The sequence below is a fragment of the Rhinolophus hipposideros genome (genome assembly GCF_964194185.1).
Source record: "Rhinolophus hipposideros genome assembly, chromosome: 13".
Taxonomy (NCBI): Eukaryota; Metazoa; Chordata; class Mammalia; order Chiroptera; family Rhinolophidae; genus Rhinolophus; species Rhinolophus hipposideros.
Window position 1 is genome coordinate 39148135 of NC_138059.1, and position 18033 is coordinate 39166167.

General features: G+C 35.6%; 1 protein-coding gene across 1 annotated transcript in view; it reads left to right on the top strand.

The window, feature by feature from the left end:
• The window catches only part of CDH17 (cadherin 17), a gene marked incomplete at both ends in the record, with an annotated part of 135961 nt that overhangs the window by 81362 nt on the left and 36566 nt on the right, over positions 1 to 18033 (top strand). Inside the window, 3 exons of the mRNA XM_081070799.1 lie at positions 383 to 627; positions 3785 to 3915; positions 7026 to 7265. Coding sequence (XP_080926925.1) covers positions 383 to 627; positions 3785 to 3915; positions 7026 to 7265 — 616 coding nt within the window. The remainder of the gene's footprint in view (positions 1 to 382; positions 628 to 3784; positions 3916 to 7025; positions 7266 to 18033) is intronic.

The following is an 18033-nucleotide window of genomic DNA, read 5'->3' on the forward strand; positions in this document are numbered from 1 at the left end:
ATATACGTTCATTACATAAAATTATAAAACAACTTTGAAATATTTAAAGAAATAATACAAATATCTATTAACCTCACCAACCAGAGATAACATTAATTAAACTGTTTGAGTATATCTTTTGATAGCATATATATGTATATATGACATATCTAATATATATAACAAATATAACATACATAATAAAAGATGTGGTTGTATTTGTATCATCGTTTACATATATGTGTAACCTGCTTTTTTTCTTAGCGTTTGAAGTAGTTTTTTGCTGACACTGAATTGAGAACTGCTGCTCTGTAAGATAATTTTTAAAGGAATCTAGGGAAAATAATCTTTTAAGGGAACTAGTCATCCCCAAATTAATTTTCTCTCTTTTTACCCTAAACAGCCTCTTGATTTTGAAACAGCAGCCATTCACAACATTGTGTTCCAAGCAGAAAATCCTGAGCCTCTGGTGCCTGGTGTAGAGTACAACGCCAGCTCTTTTGCCACGTTCAATCTTTTTGTGACGGATGTGAATGAAGCACCCCAATTTTCTCAACAAGTATTCCAAGCAAAAGTCAGTGAGGATGTGGCTATAGGCACTAAAGTGGGCAATGTGACTGCCAAGGATCCGGAAGGTCTGGACATAAGGTAGAGAAGATCAGGGCTGGACAGGCCTAGAGATGCTATGACAAAGGCCAGTGAGGAGGAGGGAGGGCTGACTCCAGGGCTCTCTTCTAAGGGAGCAGCCAGTGATCTGAAGCCATATCTCAGTGCACATGGTAAACTTGAACTTGGTTTCTATAGGCATCAGTACACTGAGGGCTGGGGCCTGGGGGTGTGGAGATTCAGGCTCAGACAAGTGGGAAACGTGTCAGGTTCCCTCCCCCACACTCACTGTGGGTCCCGCTGAGAACTGGTGAGTTCAAGAGAGGGGATCTAGAGACAGCCCTGTGTCTGAACTAGTCCTACGGGCCAGGGTTTGAGGAAGAGTTCCAGCCAAGCCCCTAAGGTGCACTAGAGTTCTAAACAGAGAGAATAAAGCAAAAGTCCAACTGGGCAGACTCAACCAGGGTTAAGGGAATCTTCTGGATGTAGAGTGTATAGGTCCCTTAGCTCTTCAGAGAGCAGATCTGGGGCAACAAGACTTATTCCAGAGCCCACCCCAGGGGAGGCTAGTGTTCAGGGTGAGGTGGTTAAACAAAGCGTATAAATCTTTCCATCTTAGCAATTTTCAACCATTTTTCCCCCCAGTGTAATAGGATCCACATAGATTTTCCTTAAAAAGTACAACGATAATTAATTTGCCCAGAAATATATGTATGTGTATATATCTATATCTGTGTCAATATCTCTAAACTCTTTAAGATCACATAATTAGCACATAGATAGGGCTTGAACCCAGATCTTTTGCTTCTGTTGTATAACATGAGTCCTACTGTCTAAGGCATAACATATATTTCAGCATGACTTAAACCAATGTATGTGGTCATGTATTCCTTAACTTTCTCTAAACAGTTGAGGGGAGCCTTGCCTTCCAGTGAACCATCATTTAGGCACTTGGAATCAGTTCTAAGACCATTTTCTAACGCTCTGTCAAGGAGTAAAGTTCTCACCTACTGTTTTACTCTTCTAGTTTACCCCTTCTCTAGTTACATAAAGACAAACATAAGAGAGGAAAGACCATTGAAGACTATACTGTATGCTTTAGTGTATACATCAGTCGCAAATTATGATGGGGAACAAATGTTTATAATTTTACAACCATTTATCGTTTAATAAATGCTCTTCATGAAAATGCTATAAAAATCATTAGTTAAAAATAAGTGAATAAAAATTTGAACTTATTAGTGGGGAAACAAAAGCATTTAAGAAAATTTCTCAGATCAAAGAAAAGATATAATGTATATTCTATTAAGTTGAAATTAGGAGATGAGGAAGAAGACCAAGAAGGGAAGTGTCCTGTAAAACACAGTCCTGGAAGACAAATGACAGAACTGTTTTGAGAATGAGGAATAATCAGTAGTTCAAATGCTAATAATTAAACAGTTAAACATTAAGAGGACTAAAGTTTTTGGTCTGAGTAAGCTAATTCTTCTCTTTCTCTCAGTTCCATAACCTTAGAATCCATCAATACCCAATGTATCGTAATCCCACACACCAGCAACTATTAGAGAGTTAATTCATTGAAATCTATTCAGAATGCAAGTGCTTCTCACCACTTCTGCCAAGGTTCAGGCCACCATCATCTCTTTTCTGGATTCATCTTTGCCCCTGCCACTCCTCCACCCTACCCTAAATCTATTTGATACAATCAGAATGGTCCTTTAAAAAAGTAAATCAGATCATATGACCCCTCTGGAAACTCTCCAAAGAGTTTCTATCTCACTCAGGATGAAATCCTGATTACATAGGATTTCTTATTGCATCTCCTGTACATGAAGCCTAACACAGTACTTGGCATATAGAATATACTAACATTGGGGAAAAAATTAATTTGATTAATTAATACATCATAACTTTTTAATCATTACCTTTTTCATGGACATGTAGGTTGTTTCCAGTATTTTATTATTATTATTTAAAATGTTTTGACTATACATGCATATAATCCTTTTTCAACTTCTATTAAATTGTTTTTTATTTGGGGAGAATTTCCAGAGGTGGGATTCTTCAGTCTAAAGATATGGACATCCTTATGGCTATGCTGTATTGCTTTACAAAGGGCTGTACCAATTGGTTTTTCTGTGGTTCTAGTCTTGTCTCTCTCAAATTCATCTTTCATACACCTACCATTGAGTGCCACTGAAAACACAAACATGACTATATCATCTTCCTGTGTAACACCATCCCACGGCTGCCCACTGCTTCCCATGAACTGGATTTTTCCAGTTTCTCTGGCTTCATCTTTTCCATCCACTACTTCCTATTTTTATCCAAACACTGCCGAAAGTCTGACTCCCCCACACCTGCAAACTATTCCTCAACCTTTCTGTGTTAGCTTGGGCAATGCTTCTGCTTGAAGCAGCCTCTTTTTTCTGGTCTTATTTAATACCTACTTTTTCAGAAAGACTGCTCTGATTCCTATGAATGTCTCTGGGATTCCATAGGGTACCCTCCATTTCATTTACCACATTTTATTGGAATTACCTATTTCTGTGTTTGTCTCCTCCACTGGCCCCCTTTTGTAATCTCCTCTCTTGACCTACTACCTAGTACTTGCTAAGCACTCAATAGATGTTTGTTGAATGAAAGAATTCACTGGGCTAACAGCAGCCTCTGAGTATCCACCGATTCACACATTCATACAAAGTCTTTAGCACTGGGTGTTCAAGTTTTCTTAGAGGGGTGGGTTGCTAATCAGTTTTAAAAGACACTTCCAGGTTTTCTTTGGAATTCTTTGATTGCCAGAAAAATTCAACTTTTTCCCCCAGAGTTTGTAACTATACCTTTTTTTTTTATTTATTTGCTGAATATAAGAGTTTTGGGGCTTTTTTTCAATTAAAGTTTATTGGGGTGATAATTGTTAGTAAAGTTACATAGATTTCCAGTGTACAATTCTGTATTACATCATCTATACCTTTTTTAACAGAACAAGTACAACTTTGTAAAGATGAACAAATCCTCCTTTTGAAGATAGATGTTATGTAAACAGAGCAATAATAATACTAAATAATGATCCTTTAAATATGCTGTAAATAATATGTAAGGGATGGTTCTGATACAATAGTATAGTGATGCATAAACTAAATTCATGTTTTCACACAGAGTAATGTGGACTTTCTTTTGTTCTTTTCACCTTATGAAGTTATTCACTGAGAGGCGACATGAGAGGTTGGCTTAAAATTGACCCTGTCACTGGTGAGATCTTTAGTGTGGCTCCGCTGGACAGAGAAGCTGAAAGTCTGTATCGGGTACAAGTGGTGGCAACCGAAGTAGGTGAGCAAAAATAAAGTAACATAAATTATTAGGGGATACATCATTAAACATGGGAGGGAGGGGAAGGAATGTGGAAAAATTTACTGGGTCAAATTGTCAGAACATCGTATAGCGGAAGGACAAGAATGGTACAAAAGTGAAGGGAAGTGCTTCCTGGTTTTGTTCAAGATGAGAGCCACTTGTGCCCTGAGCAGGGATCTTTCAGGTAGAGTTGTACCTGCACTCTGTCTAGGCTTCATGGATGCTGCTCACTCTGTGGTTTCCTGTAGGAGCCACAGCTCTAGGAAGGTTCCCATGTGCCCACCGAACTACCCACCTTCTCTAAAGTGGTGGAGGGTTTCTCCTGCGTGCAGGTCCGACCATTGCCCTGTTGACCTAGACCATTACTTGCTCCTTGAGCCTTAAATTGCAATACCTCAGGTTTCATCTCTTTTGAAACAAAATGTTGTATGCAGTGTTCTCAACTTTGATATGTGCCAGAATCACCTGGGGAGCTTATTCAGTACAGACACTAGGAGTTCATTCTGGAAGATTCGGATTCAGTGGGTTTGGGTGGCCCTGAGTATCTGTGTTTTGATGAAATAGGGTCAACTTTGGAAAAGAAAGACTTATTATTTAGATGAGCCAAGAATATTTGAATCACTCTTATGTAATCTTTGTATCCCATTTAATTCAGTTGTGATAATATATATCACCCTGGTTCTGAAAGTGGAGTTCCAGGGAATTTAAAAAATTAAAATAAAACTAAACTCACGGAAATAGTATGTTTACCAGTGACAAGGCTGGTGATTAAAACATTGAGTTTCTTTGCATTTAAATTTTCCAACTTAGAGTAGGAATTCTGTTGATCTTATGCTGATTAGAGCCTTTAATAAATATATGTGTGGTTAACCAAATAATGAGAGTTGAACAAATCTTGACTAAAGAAATATAGTTTTAGACCAAAAGATAAACTTTCAAAATGTGAGACTGAATTGGGAGCTAGAATGGGGAATATTCCAGTAGGTGAGAATCATAAAAATGTTCCCTGCATGTGAAAGGATTAATAAAAACAAGTACTGCAGTCAAGTGAAACTAGTGAGGGTAGAAATGCAGAAGTGTGTGCCAAATTTAGAATGGATGTCAGTGGACGGGCCTTGCTGAGGCTGATCAGGCACTGGCTCTCCCCGCTGCTTGCTTCTAGTTAAGCACATTCCATTATCACATTGTATACATTTAACTCTTTTTTTCTAAACTTTTATTTATTTAAGTGTGTTTTTCCAGGACCCATCAGCTCCAAGTCAAGTAGTTGTTTCAATCTAGTTGTGGAGGACTCAGCTCACAGTAGCCCATGTGGGGATGGAACCAGCAACCTTGTTAAGAGTACCATGCTCAAACCAACTGAGCTAATTATCAGCCCCCATTTAACTCTTTTTTTATTAGTTTCAGGTGTACAAAATAATGTAACAGACATTTATCATTTATATCCCTCACACAGTGATAACCTCCCTCCCCCAATCTACTACCCCTCTGACATGACATACAGCCATTACATTTCCACTGATTCTATTCCTAATGCTTTTGATTTAAAAGCTCCAGATGAATGAGGAAGAAGTTTCTGGCTGGGTGGGCCTTTATGCTGTGCATTCCACTACAACATACTGTGGGGGTCAACACTTCACTTTGGATGTGTCCTAAAGGCATCTCACATTTAGCAGTTTCATGAATCAAAACCACGGTCCAAAACCCTGCTCCATTTGCAGTTGTCAGCCCTGAAATGATACAAACAGATGAAATAATTTTAAGAGCACAGTGGCTTTTCCTCCTTTGGTTAAGTGTAGTCAGGAACAGAGAGAAGACAGTTGAAAAGGAAAGCAAGAAAACAGAGTTTACTGGAATTGAAGCCTGTTGGAGGCAGAAATTGTAGAAACAGTATCTGTGATTGAGATCAGAGAGAATGACAACAGTCAGTGTTTTAGATTGCACTGACAACCCTGTTCTAAGTACCCAGTGTAAGAACTTAGTCCTCATACAACACTATAGGGTAGGTATTATTATTGACCATGTTTTATGAATGAGGAAACCAAGGCACTGAGCAATTAAGTTGCCCACAATCACATAGCAGTTACCAGGCTACAGAGTCCAAATTTTTCATCATTATATCATAGTAAATAACTATTGTGTAGTCTTTACTATTTTCTAAGAACACTACATGTGGGATCCTTATAAAGTCACATGTGTTACAGCTGAAGAAATGAGGCTTAGAAAACTTAACATACATGCCTAAGTCAGTGTTAAGGAGCAATTGAGGGTGTGGGCTCTAACATGGGTTGGAAGCCTCTTCATCTGTGACCTTGGGTAAGTCATAAAACTTCTTTGAGCCTCAGTCTTCTCATCTGTAAATGTAAATCAGAGTTGTTTTGAAGTAATGTATATAAAATATTAGCACATAAATCTTAGTTATTATCATTATCATTAAGATTTTTTAAGGGCCAGCCTGGTGGCTCAGGTGGTTGGAGTGCTGTGCTCCTAACGCTAAGTTCACTTGTTCGATTCCCACATGGGCCAGTAAGCTGCGCCCTCTACAGCTAAGATTGTGAGCAACAGCTCTCCCTGGCGCTGGGCTGCCATGAGCAGCTGGGGGTTGGCGTGAGCTGCCCTGGGCTGCTGAGTGCTGCCATGGGTTATCGTGTGTCACCATGAGCAGCCAGTGGCCAGCATGAGTGGCCAGCAACCATCATGTGCTGCCGTGGGCTGCTGTGTGCTGCTGCTGTGGGCTACCGTGTGCTGGTGTGAGTGGCTGACCAATGACTGGCGACCAACTGCCTCCACCTGGGGGAACGCAAGCCTCATAATACCAGCATGGGACAGGGAGCTGTGTCCTACACAACTAGACTGAAAAACAATGGCTTGAACTGGAGTTGGGGGGTGGAGGCAGAAGAAAGAGGCGGGCGCGAAGAGACTTTTTAACCAGGAAATGAAACCAGGTCTGATTCTAAAAGCTTGTAATCTTTCTACTACCTCAGTATACCCAGTTGCTTGAATTGTAAAATATTTTGAAAGAAAATATTCTTTCTTATTAAGAGGAAATGAAAGAGCTGATACCATGTTTCAATCACTCAATTCCTTAGGTGGATCCTCCTTGAGCTCCATAGCAAGTTTTCACCTGACTCTTAGGGATGTGAACGACAACCCCCCACGGCTAGTCAAGGAGTACACAGGTTTGCTCTTCTGCTATCCCCTCAGAGAAGCTGGAAGTCTCATTTTCGAGGCCACTGATGATGATCAGCAGTCATCTCACAGTCCACACTTTACATTTTCCCTTGGCAGTGAAAGCTTACAAAACGACTGGGAAGTTTCCAAAATCAATGGTGAGTTGTCAAAAGTACATCAAGAAAAACTGATGGATGGTGAAATTAGTTGCTATTTATCTTGGTGTGCTTGTGGGACTCAACACAGAGCTTTCTTTTATGCTCCAGGAAGAAATTTCATGCTTTTGAAATTTGCACAGGGAAGCTCTCCAGAGGGGAGAAAGCCCCAAGTTTTGAGGGAGTAAAGATTGTTAACACACAGCATCCCACTTAGAGTAAATGGATAGTTGTACAATCAGCAGCAATTGCAAAATTTCCAATGGCAGCTGAGAAACAGATTTCATAATTATTTTTAAAAGCATCTTTATTGCAATATAATTGACACACAATAAACCGCACATATTAAAGCATACAATTTTATAAAAATTAAAATATTTATACACCATTGAAGCCATCAGCACAATCAAGATAAGAATATTTCCACCACCACGAAAAGTTTTGCACGATCTGTTGCAATCCCTATTTTCAGCTCACTCTGCTCATCCCTCATCCCAAAGAAACCATTTACCTGCTTTCTGTGTACTATAGTTTGCATTTTCAAGAATTTTATCAAAATAAAATAATATTATATGTACTCTTTTTTTGTCTGGCCAATTTCATTTAGCATACTTATTTTGGGTTTTATCTATGCTGTTGTATGTATCAATACTCCACTTCTTTTTATTGTGCAGTAGCATTTCATTATATAGCTAACTATATCACAATTTGTTATCCATTCACTTGTTTATTGCCATTTAGGTTGCTTACAATTTTTGCTACTACAAATAAAGCCCTGTGAACATTTGTGAACAAATATTTTGTTGGAGCATATGCTTTCATTTTCTTGGTTAAATATCTAGAAGTGGAATGGCTGGATCATATGGTAGTTGTATGGTTAAATTTTTTAAATTTAAATTTAAAATGTCAAATCGCTTTTCAAATAGTTTGTAACATTTTTTATTACCATCAATGTATGAGAGTTTTAGTTGCTCAACAGCCTCCCCGATACTTGCTGTGTTCAATCTTTTTAATTTTAGCCATTCTATTTCATTATAGTTTTAATTTATATTTCCCTAATAACTAATGGTATTGAGCATCTTTTTATGTGCTTATTTGCCATTCATATATCTTCACTGGTGAAAGGTTTGGTCAAATATTGTGCCTGTTTAAAAAAATTTGCTGTTTGGCTTCTATTGTTGAGTCATAAGCATTCTTTGTATAGTCTAGCTACAAATTCTCTGTCAGACACATGTTTATAAATATTTTCTTCCAGGGTGTGGCTTGCATTTTCATTTTGTAGCAGTGTCTTTTGAAGAGCAAATTTTAAATATTTGATGATATCTAACTTACTTATTTTTTCTTGTATAACTTTTGACATTTTTTGTGTGATGTTCAAGAAATTTTTGCCAAACTCAAGGTCACTAAAATTTTCCAATTGCTTTCCCCCAAGGGTTTTAAAGTTTTACCTTTTATATTTATTTCTATGATACATTTCTCTTTAATTTTTGTATATGGTGTGTGATAATGGTCCAGGTTCATTGTTTTTAATATGGCTATCTAATTATTCTAATTACTTATTGAAAATATACTTTTCACACTGAATTGTCTTGGCGGGTTTGTCAAAAATCAAGTGACCACAAGTATAAGGATCCAATTCTGGATTTTTGTTTCTGTTTCATTGATCTCTTTGCCTATCTTTATACCAATACTACATTGTTTTGATTACTGTAGCTATAATAAGACTTGAAACCAGGTAGTATAATTTATTCCAACTTTGTTCTTTTTTAAGATTATTTGATCTATTGTAGGTCTTTTACATTTCTATATACATTTGAGAATTTAGATTATCCATTCCTGCCAAAACAAAACAAAAAAAGGACTGTGGAGCTAGTGGTTGAGATTGTGTGAATCTATACCTGAACTTGGGAGAGAACTGACATCTTAACAAAACTGAATCTTCTAACCCATGAACATGACGTATGTTTAAGTATGTTTAAGTATGTTTAAGTCATCCTTAATTTCTCTGAGCATTGCGTTTTAATTTTAAGTGTATAATTCTTGCAATATTTCCCCTAAGCATTTCATATTTTTGAAATGGTATTTCAAAATTTTTAGTTTAGGGTATATGAATATAATTGATGGTTTTTGTGTATTGATCTTGTATCCTATAAAATTGATGACCTCATTATCAGTTCTCTTTTTTTCAGATTCCATAAATTTTCTACAGACAATCATGTTGTCCATGAATAATAACAATTTTATTTTCTTTCCAATCTGAATGCCTTTTAATTTTTTTATCTTGCTTTATTACTGGCTAAACCCTTCAGTACAGTGTTGATAAAGGTAGTGAGAGCAGAAATAACTTGACTTGTTCCTGATCTTAGGGAGAAAGCATTCATCTTTCACTATAAAGTATAAAGTGAGCTTTAGGATTTTGTAGATACCCTATATCAGGTTGAGACTTTATCTTCTATTCCTAACTTACTGAGAGATTTGTTTCCATTGTAAAACTAAGAATGGGTACTAAAATTCTCAAGAGCTTTCTCTGCATCTATTGAGATGATTATATGGTTGATTTGGTTTTGGGTTTTTGGGGGGTTTTTTTTGTTTGTTAATTGGTGAATTATATTAATATCAATCAGCTTTTGGATATGAAACCAGTCTTCTGTTTCTGGAATAAAGCCTGCTTGATTGTGAAATATTAGCATTATTTTATATTGTTGTATTTAATTTCATACAATTTTAAGAATTTTTTCCACACATATTCATAAGGTATCTTAGTCTATATTTTTCTTTTCTTGTAGTGTCTTTGTCTGTTTTTGATGTCAGAGTAATATTGGCCTCATAGAATGAGTTAGGAAGTCTTCCTCTTCAGTTATCTGGATGTGTTTGTGTAAAATTGTTTTACAATTCACCAGTGAAGCATTTGGCCTGGACTTTTCTTTGTAAAAAGTTTTATCTACAAATACTACTTTTAAAATAAATAGGGCTATTCAAGTTATAGATTTCTTCTTGGTTGAGCTTGTTAGTTCGTATCGTTCAAAAATTTGTCTATTTCATTTGATATGTCTAATTTAGTTTCACAAGTTATTTATAACATTTTATCATTGTCTTAATATCTGCAGAATATGTAGTGATGTCACCTCATTCTGATATTGGAAAATTGTGTCTTTTTTTCCCCTAATCAATATGGTTAGAGGTTATTAATTTTATTGATATTCTCAAAGAAGGAGGTTTTGGTTTCACTGACTCTTCTCTATTGTGTTTTTGTTTTGTATTTCATCGCTCAGATATTTATTATTTCCTTTATTCTTCTTATGTTATGTTTAATTTGTTTTTGTTCTATTTTCATTAAGGTGGAAGCTGAGGTAATCAATTTGAGAACTCTTTTCTTTGTTAACATAGGCATTTGGTGTTATAAATTTATCTCTTAGTATCATGAAGTTAGATATATTGTGTTTTCATTTTCATTCAGTTTGAAATACTTTCTAATTTTCCTTTAGGTTGCTTCTGTGACCCATGGATTATTGAGAAGTGTGTTAATTATTTTCCAAATATTTGGGTATTTGCTATAGCTTTCTGGTTATTGGTGTCTAAGTTAATGCCATACTGACCAAGAACACTTGACTGGAATACTTTCTTTTCTTTTTTTTAAGTTTCTTGGGGTGACAACTGTTAGTAAAGTTACATAGATTTCAGGTGTATAATTCTGTAATGCATCATCTATATATACCACATTGTATGTTCACCACCCAGAGTTAGTTCTCTTTCTATAACCATATATTTGATTCCCTTTACCCTCATCTACCACCCTCTTCCCCCCTTACCTTCTGATTACCACTAAACTATTGTCTATGTCTATGAGTTTTTGTTTCTTCATTTGCTTGTCTTGTTCTTTTGTTGTTTTCAGTTTTATTTACCACATATCAATGAAATCATATGGTTCTCGACTTTTTCTGTCTGACTTATTTTGCTCAGCATAAGAATCTCAAGATCCATCCATGTTGTTGCAAATAGTACTATTTCCTCTTTTTTATGGCAAAATAGTATTCCATTGTGTATATATACCACGAAGTCTTTATCCAATCATTTATCCAAGCACACTTTGGTTGTTTCCATGTCTTGGCCACGGTAAATAAAGCTACAACGAACATCGGAGCACATATACCTTTACGGATAAATGTTTTCAGAATTTTTGGGTAGATACCCTGGAGAGGGATTACTGTGTCATATGATAATTCTATTCTTAATTTTTTGAGGAACTTCCACACTGCCTTCCATAGTGGCTGTACCAAACTACATTCCCACCAACAGTGTATGAGGGTTCTTTGTTCTCCAACACTTGTTATTATTTATCTTGTTGATGATAGTGATTCCAACTGGTGTGAGGTGGTATCTCATTGTGGTTTTTATTTGCATTTTTCTGATGATTAGTGATGTTGAACATTTTTTCATATGTCTATTGGCCACTTGTATGTCTTCTTTGGAGAAATGCCTATTCAGGTCCTTTGCCCATTTTTAAGTTGGATTGCTTTTTTGTTGTTGTTGTTGAGTTGTGTGAGTTCTTATATATTTTGGATATTAGCCCCTTATTGGAGGCATTGTTTGCAATGATCTTCTCTCACTGGGTTGGTTGTCTCTTTATTTTGTTGATGGTTTCTTTTGCTGTGCAGAAACTTTTTAGTTTGATATAGTCCCATTCATTTATTTTAGCTTTTACTTCCCTTGCCTTTGGAGTCAAATTCATAAAATGCTCTTTGAACCCAAGGTTCATAAATTTAGTACCTATATTTTCTTCTATGCAGTTTATTGTTTCAGGTCTTATGTTTAGGTCTTTGATCCATTTTGAATTAATTTTAGTACACGGTGACAGATAGCAGTCTAGTTTCACTCTTCTGCGTGTAGCCTATTAATTCTCCCAGCACCATTTATTGAAGAGGTTGTCTTTTCTCTACTGTATATTTTTGGCTTCTTTGTCAAAAATTGTCTGTCCATATTTATGTGGGTTTATTTCTGGGTTCTCAGTTCTATTCCACTGATCTGTGTGTCTGATACCTCCAGCATTGTTCTGTTTTCTTAGGATTCTTTTGGCTATTCCGTTTTTTTTGTGGTTCCATACAATCTGATAATTTTTTGCTCTATTCCTTTAAAAAATGCCATTGGGATTTTGATGGGGACTGCATTAAATCTGTATATTGCTTTGGATACTATGGCCATTTTAACTATATTGATTCTTCCAATCCATGAGCATGGAATGTCTTTCCATTTCTATGTGTCTTTTTCAAGTTCTTTTAAAAATGTCTCATAGTTTTCAGTATATAAGTCTTTCACATCCTTGGTTAAGTTTATTCCTGGGTATTTTTTGTTGTAGTTGCAATTGTAAAAGGAATTGTTTTCTTTTTCTTTTTCTGAGATTTCATTATTAGTATACAGGAAAGCAATGGACTTTTGTACGTTGATTTTGTAGCCAGCAACTTTACTGTATTCATTTACTGTTTCTAATAACTTTTTGGTTTAGTGTTTAGTGTTTTCTATATATAGCATCATGTCATCTGCAAAAAGTGATGATTTAACTTCTTTATTCCCAATTTCTATACCTTTTATTTCTTTCTCTTGCCTGATTGCTTTGGCGAGGACTTCCAACACTATCTTGAAAAGCAGAAGTGATAGGGGACAGCCCTGTTGTGTTCCTGAACGTAGAGCAAAGGACTTCAGTTTTTCATTATTAATTATGATATTAGCTGAGGGACCTTTATTATGTTAAGGTGTTTTCCTGCTATACACATTTTATCAAGTGTTTTAATCATAAATGGATGTTGTATCTTGTCAAATGCTTTCTGCATCTATTGATATAATCATATGATTTTTGTCCTTTATTTTGCTTATGTGACTTATCACATTGATTGGTTTGCATATGTTGAAACATCCTTGTGCCCCTGGTATGGACCCCCCTTGGTCCTGATGTATAATCTTTTTAATGCATTGTTGCGTTAAATTTATTTAGGATTTTTGCATCTGTATTCATCAAAGATATTGATCTGTAATTTTCTTTTTTTGTGTTATTTTTACCAGGTTTTGGTATAAAGGTATGTTAGCCTCATAAAGTGAATTAGGAAGTATTGTCTCTTCTTTAGTTTTTTGGAAGAGTTTGAGTAGGAAAGGTATTAGGTCCTCTTTGAAGGTTTGGTAAAATTCACTAGTGAAGCCATCTGGTCCTGGACTTTTGCTTTTGGGAGGGTTTCAGATGACTAATTCAATTTCCTTACTGGTGAACGTTCTATTTAGATTTTCCAATTCTTCGTGATTCAGACTAGGAAGGTTATATGTTTCTAAGAACTTGTCCATTTCTTCTAGGTTATTGAATTTGGTGGCATATACTCCTTCATAATATTCTTTGATGATCCTTTGTATTTCTGAGGCATCTTTCTGTGGTCACTGCCCCTCTTTCATTTCTGTTTTTGTTTATTTGTGTCTTTTCTCTTTTTAGCTTGGTGAGTGTAGCCAAGGGTTTGTCAATTTTGTTAATCTTTCAAAGAATGAGCTCATTGCTGCATTAATTTTTTTTCCATTGGTTTTTTGTTCTCTGTTTCATTTAGTTCTGCTCTGATTTTTACTATTTCCTTCTTTCTGCTAACTTTGGGTTTTATTTGTTTTTCTCTTTCTAGTTCTTTAAGGTGTAAAGTGAGGTTGTTTACTGGGATTTTTCTTGTACCTTGAGATAGGCCTGTAATGATACTAATTTTTCTCTTAAAACTGCTTTGGCTGCATCCCCAAAATTTTGGTAAATATATTTTCATTGTCATTTGTTTCTATGTATCTTTTGATTTCTCTGCTTATTTCTTCTTTGTCCAGTCATTCTTTAAAAGTCATTGTTTAATCTTCTTTGTCCAGTCATCATTTAATCTTCACATATTTGTGGTATTTTTCTGCTTCCTTTTGCAGTTGATATCTAATATCCAATTTCAAAGCCTTGTGATCAGAGACTATGCTTTCCATCTTCTTAAATTTGCTGAGGTTAGTTTTATGTCCCAATATATGATCTGTCCTTGTGAATGTTCCATGTACACTAAAAAGGAATGTACAGTCTGATGTTCTAAGATGAAGTGCTCTATAAATTCAATTATATCAATTTCTTCTAATGTGTCATATAGGACTGATATTTCTTTATTTATTTTCTGTTTGGGTGATCTATCCATATTTGTCAATGATGTATTTAGATCCCCTACTATAATTGTGTCTTGGTCAATTTCTCCCTTTAGTTGTGTTGTATTAGCTCTGTATATTTCTGTGCTCCCTGATCGGGGGCATAAACATCGATGACTGTTATGTCTTCTTGTATAGTTCCTTTTATCATTATGAAATGTCCATCTTTGTCTCTTGTTACCTTTTTTATCCTGAAGTCTGTTTCATTTGATATCAGTATGGCTATGCCTCATTTTCTTTGAATACCATTTTCTTGGACTGTCAGCTTCCACCATTTCACTTTGATTCTGTATTTGTTGTGGTGGATGAGATGTGTTTCTTGGAGGCAGCATATGGTTGGATTTAATTTTTTGATCCAATTTGCTACTCTGTGCCTTTTTATTGGTGAGTTCAGTCCATTACATTTAGGGTGATTATTTATATATGAGAATTTCCTATCATTCTATTCTATCCTATGTCCTATTTGGTTTCAGGTAAAACAGTGTCTCCATTGTTTCTTTGCCTTTTTGTTGCTGACTATTATTTCAGTGTAGTGGTATTATATGATTTTTCCCTCTGTTTCTTATTTTTTTATGTTATATATTTCAGTTCTGGATTTTTTTTCTTTTGAGTGGTTACCAAAGTTTATGTAAAGGAAAATTTGATATTTAGAGTATTCCATTTTCTTCAGCATGCTTACTTTCTCCATTCCCTTGTGCCGGTTCAAATCTTTACTCTCTCCCCTTTTATGTTTTTGTTGTCACAAATTATCTGTATTTATCCTGTGACTTGATTTCTGTGCTTCAGTAGCAAGTTGTCTTTCCTCTTTATTTAAATGTGTTTTTTTTTTCCTTTCTTTACCCTGTATGTTATGTTTAAGTGTATAGTATCCTATTTGGTGTAGGGGTTACCATTTCCTACTTCTGTCTTTCGTAATGCTACTCATGGTTTTGCATACTTTTGCTTTTTTGTGTCAGGTTCAATAGCCTCCTTCATTCTTTCTTGTAGTGCAGATCATGTGTTAGAAAATTACCTCAGCTTCTATATGTCTGCAACGGTCTTTTTTCCTCCTTCATATCTAAAGGATATCTTTGCTGGATATATTATTCTTGGCTCATAATTTCTCTCATTCAATAGTTTGAATATTTGAGATCATTCCCTCCTGGCTTGTAGAGTTTCTGCTGAAAAATCTGATGATAATCTAATGGGCTATCTTTTGTAGGTTACCGTCTTCTTTTCCTTTGCTGCCTTGAGGATTCTTTCTTTGTCGTTGATTTTAGACAGCTTCAATAAAATGTGCCTTGGAGAAGGCCAGTTGGGATTGAGGTAATTAGGTGTTCTGTTTGCTTCTTGGATTCCAGGATCCAGTTCTTTCTCCAAGTTTGGGAAGTTCTCGTTGACTATTTGTTTGAATACACTCTCTGTTCCCTTTTCTCTTTCTTCTCCTTCTGGTATACCCATTATTCTTATAGTGCTCTTTCCATAGGAGTCAGGAAATTTTTGTAGAGTTCTTTCATTTCTTTTAACTCTCAAATCTCTCTCTTCTTCAATCTGTGTCATTTCCAGATTTCTATCTTTGATGTCACTACTTCTTTCCTCCATCTGGTCAATTCTATTACCTGACCTGGCTATTTTGTTCTTCATTTCTTTTATTGAGTTCTTTATCTCCAGAAATTCTATTTGGTTCATTTATAAAATTTCAATCTCTTTCGTAAAATGTTCATTTTGTTCTTTGATTGTGTATCTGAGTTCATTAAACTGCCTGTTTGTGTTTTCTTTCAACTCGTTGAGTTTTTTAAGAACACCAATCTTGAATTCTATGTCATTTAAGTCACATATTTTCACGGCTTTAAGTTCATTTTCTGGAGACTTTTCATTTTCTTTCTGATCTGTTTTGTTACCTGGGTTATGCATAACAATGAATTATTATTTCTCTTCCTAGACATCTACAGGAGTGGGTTCTGCAACAGGCAGACAGAAAGAGGTCTTTCTTTTGTTTTCCAGTAGGTGTTGGTAGAATGTTTTATTTTCTTCTTTTTTTTTGCCACGTTTCTTTTTTTAAAAAAAATTTATTGGGGTGACATTTGTTGGTAAAATTACATATATTTCAGGTGTAAAATTCTGAATTACATCATCTATAAATCCCATTGTGTGTTGACCACCCAGAGTCAGTTCTCCTTCCATCACCATATATTTGATCCCCCTTACTCTCATCTCCTTCATCCCACCCCACTTACCCTCTGGTAACCACTAAATGATTGTCTGTGTCTATGAATTTTTGATTCTCATTTGTTTCTCTTGTTCTTTTGTTGTTTTTAGTTTATATACCACATATCAGTGAAATCATAGGGTTCTCTGCTTTTCCTGTCTGACTTATTTTACTTACCATTATACTCTCAAGACACATCCATGTTGTCACAAATATTCCTATATCATCTTTTCTTACCGCTGAATACTATTCCATTGTGTATGTATACCACAACTTCTTTATCCATTCATCTATCGAAGGACATTATGGTTTTGTCTATGTCTTGGCCACCGTAAACAAAACTGCAATTAACATTGGAGCCCCCGTGTCTTTATGCATAAATGTTTTCAAATCTTTTGGGTAGATACCAAAAAGAGGGATTGCTGGGTCATATGGTAATTCTATTCGTAATTTTTTGAGGAACCTCCACACTGCCTTCCATAACGGCTGCATCAGTCTGCATTCCCACCAACAGTGTATGAGGGTTCTTTTTTCTCCACAGCCTCTCTAACACTTGTTACTATTTGTCTTGTTGATGATAGCCATTCTGACTGGGGTGAGGTAATATCTCATTGTGGTTTTCATTTACATTTATCTGATGATTAGTGATGTTGAGCATTTTTTCATATGTTTATTTGCCATTTGTAAGACCTCTTTGGAAAAATGTCTCTTCAGATTCTGTGCCCATTTTTCAATTGGGTTGTTTGTTTTTTTGTTGTTGAGTTGCATGAGTTCGTTGTATATTTTGGATATTAACCCATTATCGGAGACACTGTTTGCAAAAATTTTCTTTAATTCAGTTGGGTGCTGCTTTATTTTGTTGATGGTTTCTTTTGCTGTGCAGAAGCTTCTAAGTTTCATATAATCCCATTCATTTATTTTAGCTTTTACTTCCATTGCCTTTGGAGTCAAATTCATAAAATGCTCTTTGAACACAAGGTCCATATGTTTAGTACCTATGTTTTCTTCTATGCAGTTTATTGTGTCAGGTCTTATGCTTACGTCTTTGATCCATTTTGAATTAATTTTGGTACATGGTGTCAGATAACAGTTCAGTTTCATTATTTTGCATGTGGCTATCCAATTCTCCCAGCACCATTTATTGAAGAGGCTGTCTTTCCTCCATTGTATGTTTTTAGCTTCTTTGTTACAAATTATCTGTCCATGTTTATGTGGTTTCATTTCTGTGTTCACAATTCTATTCCATTGGTCTACGTGTCTGTTTTTCTGCCAATACCATGCTGTGTTGATTATTGTAGCCCTGTAGTACAAGCTAAAATCAGGGAGTCTGATACCTCCAGTATTGTTCTTTTTTCTTAAGATTGCTTTGGCTATTCGGGGTCTTTTGTGGTTCCAAAC